The sequence below is a fragment of the Muntiacus reevesi genome, chromosome 13 (assembly GCF_963930625.1).
Source record: "Muntiacus reevesi chromosome 13, mMunRee1.1, whole genome shotgun sequence".
NCBI lineage: Eukaryota > Metazoa > Chordata > Mammalia > Artiodactyla > Cervidae > Muntiacus > Muntiacus reevesi.
The window spans coordinates 334,144-345,483 of NC_089261.1; the positions used below are offsets into that span (position 1 = coordinate 334,144).

At 69.9% G+C, this 11,340-nt stretch overlaps 1 protein-coding gene across 3 annotated transcripts; it reads right to left on the reverse strand.

The window, feature by feature from the left end:
- Window positions 1–3,749: 3,749 nt before the first annotated feature.
- TBX1 (T-box transcription factor 1) lies at window positions 3,750–10,784 on the reverse strand. 3 transcript variants are annotated; one of them, XM_065903688.1, is made up of 9 exons: window positions 10,651–10,784; window positions 10,036–10,146; window positions 8,589–8,946; window positions 6,807–6,908; window positions 6,012–6,183; window positions 5,453–5,608; window positions 4,807–4,874; window positions 4,629–4,729; window positions 3,750–4,351 (listed from the first exon to the last, which is right to left on the reverse strand). In XM_065903688.1, exons 2-9 carry the CDS (start codon window positions 10,067–10,069, stop codon window positions 3,891–3,893), a joined length of 1,452 nt encoding a protein of 483 aa, XP_065759760.1. In that variant the 5' UTR covers window positions 10,070–10,146; window positions 10,651–10,784; the 3' UTR covers window positions 3,750–3,890. The 3 variants fall into 3 exon arrangements, with proteins under 3 accessions (XP_065759760.1, XP_065759761.1, XP_065759759.1); XM_065903689.1 differs by having other exon boundaries at window positions 10,036–10,143; window positions 10,651–10,738; XM_065903687.1 differs by lacking the exons at window positions 10,036–10,146; window positions 10,651–10,784 and having other exon boundaries at window positions 8,589–9,052.
- Between the last annotated feature and the right edge of the window lie 556 nt (window positions 10,785–11,340).

Consider the following 11,340-nt stretch of genomic DNA (forward strand, 5'->3'; position numbering starts at 1 on the left):
AATCTCAGAAATGCATCCGGGATAAAGCCTGCATTCAGAGGCGGGAGGAACGGGAGAGCAGCCGAGGCCAGGATGACAAGGAGGAGCTGGGAGGGTTAGCGTCCTGGAGGGGCCAGTGCTGGGGGGGTGTCTTCCAGGAGAGAGGGCACCCCCAGAGCTGCAGGGGCCCAGCCCACCACACACAAGCACGTGGCTGAGAAAACGAGGTTCCAGGTGTCGCTGCTGAGGTGGGCTGAGGCCCTGGACATCGGCAATGGCGCCTCAGGACTGCTGGTGCCCAGGGCTGCGCCACAGGAGCGCCTGTCTGTCCGTGGGCCCAGCTGGTGGGGCTGGGAGGAGGGGCTGGGCGTGTGCTCCCTGAGATCAAGAGCTGATGGAGAAGGGATGTCAACATTACCCTTTATAATTAAGAAGATCGTTTAATCGCTGCTATTAAGACCTAAGCTCCCCCAAAGTGGGCTGCTTTCATCAGAACCCCTTTGGTTCTGCCGATTCCCACACGAAGACCTGGCAGCAGCTGAGTGGAGGCTCCGAGAGTCCCCATCTGGTTTAAGAACGACAACAAGCAGGAAAGGGAATTGCATCAAAGGCACAATCGGTGTTTTTCTAAATACAGAGCGTGTGTGAGGTAGACCAGCACACACCGCATCTGCCCTCCAAGAGCGGGGCCACGTCACACCCCCCACACCCCCACCCCCGGCCTGCTCCCAGCTGGGAGGTCGCTTTCAGGGCCAGGTTTGGTCGGAGGTTCTGAACCGGGACTCGCAGAACCTCACGGGGGGTTGAGGTGGAGCCCCACCCCGGTCATACATCAGGGAAACCGAGGCCTCAGCTGCAGGCCCAGGTGCCCCCGCACCCAGCCCAGCTGGGCCACACTCCTGCCTCCCTGGGATCACCACTGGTCCGCGAAGCAGCTCTGGGCCCACTCCCCCGGCGGCCTGCACGCGGCTTTCATCTGCAGCAGACCTGCCTCACACTCCCCCACGACGTGGCCCATGCACTCTGGGGGTCTCCCCGGCCCCAGGGATGGGCCTGTGGACCCCAACAGATCTCCATCGTCCAGAGGCTACGGCACCGAGGCCTCCCTGGGAGGCCGCGTGACCATCCCCCGACCCAGACCACGACTGCCAGAGGGATGTCCCCTGAGGGCCCTCACTACAGCCAGGACCTCACTACGGAGGGGGTCCGCCTCGCGTCCTCACGCGGTGGGGCCAGGTCTGCGGGGTCTTGAGGCTCCTACAGTGGGCCTCTGGGGACACGGCTGAACAGGCACCGGGCGAGTCACCAGAACCACCACCGCTGGGCCGGGGCAGGCGGCTCCTGAACGTCCCGGGAGGCGGCAGGACCAGGGAGCCCTCCACCCCGGGACGTGGGCCATGGTCCCCCACACCCCGGGCTGCTTGGGCTCCGGGGGCTCCTCCCTCCACTCCTGCCTTTACCTCCTTCACACGGTGGGCGTCAAGGTTCTTCGAACAGCTTCGGGACCGAAGAGTCCGGAGCCCCTGGACCAGGTCTCTGAGGTCCCTCCTGGCCCTGGAGACAGACATGGGGCCAGAACGGGGTCTCTGGGCCAGCGGGGATACAGGGAGGATGCTCCGGGTGTCCCACAGCTGGGAGGGAGCCCCCGAGGAGAATCCCAGCCCCGCCAGAGAAGGGTCGGAGTGGGAAGCAGGGCCCGGTGGGGGGGGGGGGACGGCCTGTCCCAGGGAGGTGCCTGCACCTGGGGACACGTGACCGAGAGGCCCGGCGACCCGAGCCAGGCCTCCCCTGACCCCAGGATGAGACACAGGGTGACTGTGGCGGGGGGTACAGCACAGCCCAGCACCCACCCAAGAACAAGCGAGGGCCCCTCACATGAGTCTGGACATGGGTCTGCAGTGGCCGGCGGGAGCCCCAGCTCGCAGCTGGCCTGTGACAAGGTCTCAGCCAGGTCAACGCAGGCGTGGAGGCAGCGGGAGAAAACACATCTCTGGGGGTGGGGGCTGCGCCCCAGGTCAGGCAAGCATCTGCAGAGGCCAGTCACAGGTGCCTGGCTCCTGAATGCAGCTGGTGGGAGCCCGGCGTCCGCCTTTATTCCGTCCTTCTTGTTGGCACTGGCCCGCCCCGCAGTGGGCACAGCAACCCTTGCTCTAGTCTGGGGAGGGGGCGGTCTTGGGAGGCGCCGCTCAACTGCCAACGCCGGTCACCAGGCAACACGTGCTCTCACTTCAGCGCTGAACAAACCCAAAATGGAGATTTCTGCACCCGTGGTTCTCCCTAGTCTGGACGGAGTGTGGGAGGCTGGAGTGCCACCTGGAGACCAACTGGGCAGAGCAAACCACGGCGTGTCTCTCCGCCCAAGACGAGGAGGGCTGGCTGCATTTGTGGCCCCAAGCGAGGAAGCCAGGGCCACAACTGGCTCACTCAGAGGCAGACCCGGGGTTGGGGACAGACCGCCCACTAGGGTGGAGCCGCTGGGGCAGCATCCAGGGCTGCGTTCCCGAAGCTCTGTCCACTGAGCCTGCTGGCCACTCAGGCAGACGCTGCAGGGGTCTTCACGCCCGGCACCAGGTACCCCACGAGGATCTGGGGGCCCTGGTTCCCCTGCTCGCTCCTCAGCAGCCGTGGTCACCACGTCCCGTCCTAGACCGGACTCACGAGAATGGCTCCTGCCTTCTGATCGCTGAGCTCCACTTACCGCCTCCAGGGCAGACACCTCCGGAAAGAAAGGGCCAGCCCAGGGCAGACATCAGGAACGCCCGGCCGTGCCCTGGGACTGGTGGCCCAGGCCGCCGCTGCCAGGTGGCCTCCAGGCCCACAGACGCAGCAGGTCAGGCCCGGAAGGGGGACGGGGCCTCGGCCACTCGCACTTCCCGTCCCTCTCGCGTCCAGGCCGGCAGCCTTGACGCTGACGGCTCTTCCTGCCTGGACTCAGGAAGGGACCGCATCAAAGGTCCGGTGTGGCGCTGATGGGGAGAGGTCCCACGCCACCTGGCCTGGGAAAAACGCTTCCCAGGCAGGTGTCAGGATGACTCATGACCACTGTCATTGTGGCCTCGCTCAGACCACCCCATGGGGACCCTGGCAGCAAAGAGAGTCAATAAACAGGGGAAAGCACAGGCCTGGGCGGAGGCCAGCGGGGAAGCGCTCTAAGAGCAGAGTCAGGGTTTCTTCCCTTCCCAGCCCCCAGCGGACAAAGTCCTGCTCCACCAGGACTGTTATCCCAGCTTCCATGGAAAAACAGGACAGGCACCGGTCCTGAAGACGGGCCAGGGGCGGGGCCCGGGTTCTAGGCAGAGGGGCAGCTGCCAAGGCAGGAATGTCAGCAGCGAGGCCGGATGAACACCTGGGACGAGGAGCTCAGGCCGCGGGGGACCGCGAGGTGGAAGCGGGGGGCGGGGCGCGCGGGCGGGAGGGCCGGGGGCGGGGCCGCGGGCGGGCTCCGGGAGGTGGGGCTGGCAGCGCGAGGCAGGGACCCCGGCCCTGCGGCCCGCCTGGCCAGGGAGCCCGCGAGCCCCCGAGTCCGGCTCTCCCCAGACACCCTTAGCGATGTAACGCGACACAAAGAAAGGGACACTCAGGCAGCTTCCAAAAGAGGCGAAACCGTTTATAAGGCGGCGCCGGCGCGGTATCTACACTTTTATCTACAAATATCTACAAGTATCTACACCACACCGCCTGCAGACGGGGATTCTCGGGTCGTCCACGCTGCAGCGGCCAGCCGGGCCGGGGCCGTCGCGGCCTCGCCGGGGACAATAAATACCACTTCCTTCCCGCGCGCACCGCGCACTTCGGCGCTGGCGGCGCGCCCCGGGAGCCCCGGGGCCGGGGAGCGGGGTCCTCGGGCCGTCCTGGGGCTGCCGGGGGGCGGCCCGCGGCCGCGTGGCCTGGGCCCCGGGCGGGCGCGCGCACTATCTGGGGCAGTAGTCGTAGGAGCCCGGCGGCGCAGCCCCGGCCGACGAGTACATGCTGGCGGCGGCGGCCGCGGCGGCGGCGGCGGCGGCCGCGGCGGGGCTCACGGCCGGATGGTGGTGCGGGTGCGCGTGCGGGTGCGCGTGGAAGCCGTGGCCGCGCAGGCCGGGCAGCGGGTAGGGCGCCGGCCGGCTCTTGGCCCCGAGGTAGTGGTCGTAGGCGGCGGCCGGGTACTTGTAGGCGTGGTGGTGCAGCGGCTCCGACGCGCCGGGCGTCTCCAGGCGCAGCTCGGGGTGCGGGGGGCTGGGCCGGCCTCCGGGCGCACCGGGCAGCGGGACCCCGGGCCCGGGCAGCGCGGGGCTGAGCACCCGCGCCAGCAGCTGCGGCGGGTGCGCCGGGTCCCCGAGCCCCGCCGGGCCGCTCGCTTCGCGCTCGAATTCTCGCCGGGCCTCGGCTGTGTCTGCGGGGAGGGCCGACGGCTGAGCCGCGGAGAAGCCGGCGAGAGCGCGCCGGCCCCCACCCGGCGCCCCAGCCCAGCTCCGGGCCCTCCCCAGGGGCCCGCGCCCGCCAGCGGGCGGGGGCGGGGCGGGCGGGCGCAGCCGTCGGGCCGGCGGGCGAGTGCGCGCTTGCCCGGCCGCCGCGGTCGTTGTGCAACCGCCGCGAAGGCCGCGAGCGCCCCTGCGGCGCGGGCGAGGCCGGGCGCGGTCGCCCGCCCGGATCCCACGACCCCGGCCTACCTTTCTCCGCGCCGTTGGGCTGCGTGGGGGAGGCCACGGGGTTGCGCGAGCGGGCGAACGCGCTCATGAGCGGCAGCGCGCCGGGCCGGTGGTTCCGGGGCCTGCGGAAAGGAAGCGGGCGGGGTCAGGGGCGCCACCGGGGCGCCCGCGTGCTCCCGCTCTCCTGGGGGACACTCACCAGTCCTCGGGGTCGCAGTCTCGGAAGCCTTTGGCGAAGGGGTTACTGGCGATCTTGAGCTGCGTGATCTGCGGGAAGCGGGCACTGGGCTCGCCCTGGGGGCTGCGGGACTTACCCATAGGGGAGGGAGCCGTAGGAGCCCGCCACTCTTCCCTCTGCTCCTCCCCCACTCCCGTTCTCCACTGGAAACGGCAGTAACACACCGGCTCCCTCCCGCGCAGGGGGCTGCACCCCTCAGGGCTGGGGAGCCCTCCTTCTGGCTGAGGACCTCCTCCTCTTTTGCACCCACAAGGGCCCCCCAGGCGGGGCTAGGAATGCAGTTATATCCACCTCCCACCCGCTGAGGTCTGGAGTGGAGGACACCCCAGGAATCTGGGTAGACCCACATCAGGCCCCCGGTGGGAGCTTCCGGAATGGTTTGGAAAACAAACTTTCAGGCCACAGTGACAGTTGCTGCTTGAGGGGTCAACCTGATAGGAGGCTGGTCCGGCCAGGGACACTGAGGGGAGGGGGATGGTCTGAGGCCCTGGGGGGCCTGAGGCCGCGGGGAAGGGGGGGGGCGGGGGGTGGTGCTCCATACTGGTTGGGTTTCCGCAGGCAGCCACCCCTTCCCAGGGGTGCTGAGCAGGCTGCCCCCGGGCCTCACCCGGTGGTTCTGGTAGGCAGTGACCGCGGTGAAACGAGTCTCCTCAAACACGAAGGTTTTGAAGTTCTCCTCGGCGTACTTCTCGCTGTCTTTGCGCGGGTCCACGTACACCACGTGGAAGCGTGGCTGGTATCTGTGCATGGAGTTGAGGATGATCTGGAAGAGAGGTGATGAGGTCCGAGCTCAGCTCGGAGACCAGCAGGGCCCAGACAGGCGTGCACTTCCCGCCGACAACCCGGCACAACCCTGCGCTCACCCAGGAGGCCGGCCTCTCAGGAGCCGCCAGACTCCAAAGGCTGCTGCCCCCACCCTACCCCACGGCCCCCCATCCTTCCCAGGGAAATCGCCTCCAGCAAAAGCCCAGTAGCGGGGTGAAGGGACCAGCACGGCCCTCTCTCCCAGGCCCAGGCCCCTGACCCGAGGGCTGGCTCTCCCTGGCCCGTCGGTCATCCACACTGCCGTGGCGCAGGTCAGCAAGGACTCCCTCGGCCTGCCGGCGGTCAGCAGGGACCTCCTCGGCCTGCCGGGGGACGGGGTGGTAGCCTGGGGGGCTGCTCACATGGCCGTTGTCGTCCAGCAGGTTGTTGGTCAGCTTGAGCTTGTCGAAGGAGACAATCTGCTTCATCCACTGGGCCCCCTTGGCCGGCGAGTCGGGGTGGTAGTGGACGCGGCCCGGCGTGGCGGGGTCTGCCTTCCCAGCCACCAGCCAGGAAGAGCTGTGGAAGGCATACCTGGGCCGCGGGGGGACGGGGCCACGACACAGCGGGTGAGGGCCTTGCCCAGGGAGCCTGAGGTGCCTGAGGCTCCCACGGGCGGACGGGGGTTGCCCAGGGAGCCGCGAGGAAACGGAACCCCGTTCTGACACAGGCGGCAGGAAGCGCCAGCAGGGAGGCAGCCGGCCCTGGCGCCACAATTCGCGGCACGCGGGTCCCGCCAGCCTGCAGCCTCCCGAGTCACCGGCCAGCGCGGCGGGGGTGGGGGGGGCCTGGATCCGGCCGCCAGGGCCTAGGGCGCAGGGTGGACCGGGCTCTCTTTATTAATTGCTGTTAATTGTCCGGGCGGCCAGACCCGCCCAGCGTAATCTCTCCCGGCCACCCCACCTTTCCTGCTGGCTCCGGGGCCGGCGTCCCGGGGGAGGGGGAAGGGACGGGCTCACCTTGCAGGAGAGGGGAACGCGGACAAGGCTGGTGGGGGGTCCCCCGGCACATGTGAGCCCCCCCAGGGCCAGTCCCCAAAACTGCTGGGGGTGGACGGGGCCTGTGGGGCTGGGGGCTGGCGGGACTGGGGAGTTGGCCACCGGTCGCGACCGACCTTTCTGGGCCGCCCGCCTCCGCCCGCCGGGCCGGGCTCTCACCGGTAGCGCTTGTCGTCCACGGGCACGAAGTCCATGAGGAGCATGTAGTCAGCCATGGGGTCCATGCCGAACAGCTTCACTTGGAAGGTGGGGAACATGCGCCTGGGGGCGGCGAGATCCCGTCAGCTCGGGAGGGGAGGGCAGGCCGCCCGCTTCCAGCGGCCCAGGAAGCGGCCTCCTCTCCGCCGGCAAGCCAGGGCCCTGGTCATATCTCCTCTCACCCGGCTGCCTGACCGACCTCACTAGGCCCCTGCCCCGCCAAGGGCGAGTGGACGGCAGGACAGCCCCTTGCCCCCCCACCCCGGTTAGAAACCCAGAAACGGCTAACTCAGCGTGTCAGGCGGGCCTGCAGGCCCTGACCTCGGCCTCTGGTTTCTTACTGCACCTCCACCCACGCAGACCCAGCCTTGCTGACTGCGGATCCGGCCATCCCGGGCCGGGTCAGCCCAGCGGGCCGCAGCAACGCAGTCCCGGGTCCTGGGCCCTCAGCAGAACCACCCCCGACCGCCTGATCTAAGCCATCGCTTTAAGCTCCCGGCTCGAACAAAGTGAAAGCGAGGCAGACCGACCGAGGGATTCCAGGAGTCCCGGGCGGCCTTGCAGCTGAGTCTACGGCTGCTTCCCCAGTTCCCCCCGAGAGGCCAAACTGGGGAGTCCACAGCCCTGGCCCTAAGGCTTCTCGCCAGGTCCTGGGGTTCTCCCCACCTTCCTTGAGGACACATGCAAGTTCCCCAGGCACAGCTACTCCAGGCCGGCCTGGCCTGTGTCCTTGGGGTCCCCTGACCGTCCCCTCCCCTGAGCTCCAACTCATCCTGCACGCAATCCCAGCTCAGGGCGATGGCCGCAGGCTGGTCTAGTCCCGGGTGCCGGCTGCTGGCTGCCAGCTGCCGGCTGGGACAGCGTGCCGCCCGGCCCCAGCCCGCCTGTCCCGCCGCTGCCTTTTACAGGCACCTCCTCTCGGGTGGTGGGCTGACGCCAGCCCTCCTGGACAAGCCACCCCTACCCCCTGCCCCCGCAGGCCAGAAGGGGCTGCAGAATGCTGGCTGGGCCAGGCAGAAGGCTGAGCGCCCAGGGCCCGCTGGAGAGCTGGAGAAGGCCCCGGGCTCCCTGGGGAAGACGCCGCGACAGGGCAGGAGGAGCCCGGCACGGGCTCTGCAAACAGGCCCTGAGCCCTCCCGGGCCGTGCAGATGCAGAGCTGGTGTCTCCTGTGTACATTAGACACAGACGGGCACCCGCCTTTGTCTGCCGGTCACATCGGCTGCATCGCAAAACTTGTTCCCCTTCTCTCCGGGCCCTTCAAACAAACAGCCCAACAGAAGGCGGCGGCCCCAGCGGCAGAGCCAGGCCCCGAGGTCGGCAGACGTAGGCCTGAGAAAATGGGGCGGCAGCCTCCCCACAACACAGTCCGCCCAGGAGGGTCTTCACTGTCCCAGAGCGGTTCTGACCCACTGCCCCGTTGCCGGGCAGCACCTCCATCTAGCCCGGATGGACTGAATTGAGGAACCAGAGACAAGAGTTTCCTCTGAAAAGTTGGGATCCACTGGGATCCGCTGGTTGGCGAGGCCACGAGGAAGTGAGCCGGCCCCTGCCTCAGGCCGCGGGTGTCCTGGGGTGGCGGGTGGACCCCCAGCGGCCTGCTCCTCCCCGGCCCCTCTGCCGGCTCCCCAGGCAGCTGTCGCCGGAGCCGGGACCCGGTAGCAGAGAAGCCGGCCGTGCCCCCGCCCCGCTCGCCGGCCCCTCCAGGCTGGGGCGGCCCGCGGCCGAGGAGGGGGCGCCCTGACCTGCCGGCCTTGGTGACGATCATCTCGGTGCCCAGCTGGTTGAACTCGTCCCACAGCGCCTTCATCTCCAGCTGCACGCTCACGCTGGCCACCTTCGCATTCTTCTTCACCGGCGCCTTGGCGGCGGCCACGCAGCTGGCCCCGGGGCCCTCGGGCTCGGCGGCGCTGCTGGCGGCCCCGGCGGCCGGCGCGAACGGGTAGGCGTGCGGCGGGCCCGGGGCGCCCGGCGCGGCGGCGGAGCACGGCTCGTAGCGCGGCGGCGGGGGCTCGCGCGCGCCGTAAGGGTCGGCGCCGGGCGACGCGGCGCCCGGGAAGCCCCCCGCCGCTCCCAGGCCGCTCAGGCTGCTGGCCGTGAAGGCTGCAACGTCGCAGAAGTGCGAGAGCTGCGTGAGCCACGGGCTGGAGACGGCGGAGATCATGGCCCGCGGGCCGCGCGCCCCGCCGAGGTGAGCGCTGCCCCGCGCCCCGGCCGAGTGGCGGGCGCGCGCCGCCCAGCCCCGCCGCCCGCGGAGCCGCCCCGCCCCGCCCCGCCCCGCGCCCCCGCCCCCGCCGAGACAATGGCCTCCCGGCCCCCTCCGCGCCCCCGCCCCTGCCGCCCCCGACCGCCCGGACCGGCTCCCGGGCGGCGGGCGAGCGCGCGAGCGCCGGAGCGCCCGCCGGCTGCCCTCGCGCGCGGCGCTGCCCGCGCGGGCCCCTGCAGTCTGTTACCCCCTTACCTTTGTTCCCGTCGCCCTCGTCTCCCCTCCGCATCCTCGGCCTCCCTGCGCTCTCTCTCGCGTCTCTATCTCTGCTTTACCTTCCGCCTCTTCCTCTCTTTCCTGCTGCTCCCTCTGCGCCGCTTTCCTCTCAGTCTGCCTGTACCCCTCCTCTCTGCGCGTCTCTCTAATATTCGTGGCTTTTAACTTTTTTTTTTTAAGACCGAACTGTTTCCTTTGACTTTCTTCTTTTCTTAAGACTCAACTTTCTTAACTTCTCCGAGCACTCCTCCTTGGTTCTGGCCCTCTTCTCTCCTTTCCATCCTTCCCCTTTCGAGTGTTCTGTTTTCCTCTCCTTTTTCTCCAGCTCTTTTCCTCCCGCCGTCCCCTCCTGCTCTCTCTCTCCTATGAGTCCCCCGGCTCTCTGGGGCTCCCCTGCTGACCCCCACCTCTCCAAGCTCTCTGACTCCCTCTGGTCCCTCTCTCCTGTCCCCCTTCCGACCTCCCACGCCCTCTTCTGCTCTGGGCTCAGCTGCACGGGTCTCTGCAGCGGGGTCCCCAGGCGAAGGGGGCACAGGATTCAGGCAGGATGCCGCCCTTCCTCTGCGCCCCAGAGTCCAGGCTGGAAGCTGGGCACTCGCCCCGCCAGTGCTGGCTTCCCCGTCCTCCCCCAATCCCGCCAGCCCTCTTTGCTTGGGCCCCAGGGGCCGGGATCTGGCAGGCGTCTGCCCAGACACAGCGGGGAGGCTTACCTTCCATGTCCCTGGTGACCGTGCTGAAGTGCATGCCGGCCGGGGATCCCAGCGGCTTCGCAGGCTCGGAGGACCCGGGGGCCGGACGCGCGGTGCGCTCTGCGGCCTCTGCTGCAACCAGAGAGGCGATGCTGAACGCGCTGGCCCGGGGAGACAGCGGGCCCCGCGCGTCCATAGGCGCCCGGCGGCCTGGCCGGCGCCGCCTCCGACTGCGTGCACCCGGCCCCACGGAGGCCGGCCCAGCCCACGGCCCGGGGGCGGGAGCCTGCGGTGCCACTCACCGCCGCAGCCCCATGCCCAGGGGACATGGCGTCACGGCCCCCCACCCTGTACCGAGGGGGCCCTGGCGGGTGGAGCGCCCCGGGGGGTGGTGCAGGCCCTCCTGTGTTTCAAGCTCCCCAGCCCTTAGCCTCAGCTCCCAGGGGCCTCTGTGGCCAGCGCCCCCGGACCTTCCGCGGCTCCCCGAGGCCTGGCCTCCCTCTGTACAGTGAAGCCAACGGCTTCCACCGCCCCGAGGGGAGGCTAGAGCAGGCGCCCTCAGCCCCAGACCCCGGCCGCGGGGCTCTGGCCGGGCCCTGCCCTGGGCTCCTCCCTCCTCCCCAGCTGCCCCTGCACCTGGGCACGGAGCGGGCCGTCCAGGCTCCGGCAGCGGCCACGGGCGGACGGCCCCACGGCCGCAGGGTCGTCCTTTCCTCGGCGCCCAGGGACGGGACCCGGCCCCGCGAGCGGCTCCCGGGCCCCAGTGAGCAGCTCACGGTCGCGCCGGGGGACCCTGAGCAGAGGGACACCGCCCAGGCTGCCCAGCCCGGGAACCCGAGCGTCACGCGCACTCGCGCGCCGCCCGCCCCTGGCCGGGACGCTTATACATCCGGAGGGTGGGCAGTGCCCGCTCCTCCGACCTCCCCGAGCACCGGCCGGGCGCAGGGAGGGCCGGGGGCGGAGCCTGGACTGGCCAAGGGAGCCGAGGACACGTCGGAGGAATTCAGGCCGCAGCCGGGTCCGGTTGCTCGCTGCCCCTCGCCCGCCCCAAGGCCGGCCTGCCCTCCTGGAAGGCCCGGCTGCCCACTTGGGCCTGCAGGCCGAGGCTTCCCAGATGCTAAGCCTGAAGCGGCCGGCCCTTCCCCGCACCTCCTGCCTCTGGGGCCGCCTCTGCCCAGTTGGGGGCATCCATGGCCACCCAGCCCAGACGCCCCCCTTGCAGGGCGCCAGGCCTCCGCGACCCAGGACTTGCTTGGGCCCTGGGCTCTGGCCCTCAGGCCTGTCTCCAAGGCCTGTGCTGCTTCGCCTGGCTAGAGCGGGAGGCAG

Excerpts from the sequence above, each read along its gene's own strand:
- TBX1 (XM_065903687.1), bottom strand. The coding sequence starts at position 9,007 with ATGATCTCCGCCGTCTCCAGCCCGTGGCTCACGCAGCTCTCGCACTTC. Across the intron at positions 6,909-8,588 it reads ATCGTCACCAAGGCCGGCAG|GCGCATGTTCCCCACCTTCC; the intron begins GTCAGGGCGCCC and ends CGCCGCCCCCAG. Across the intron at positions 4,730-4,806 it reads GACTGCGACCCCGAGGACTG|GCCCCGGAACCACCGGCCCG; the intron begins GTGAGTGTCCCC and ends TCCTTTCCGCAG.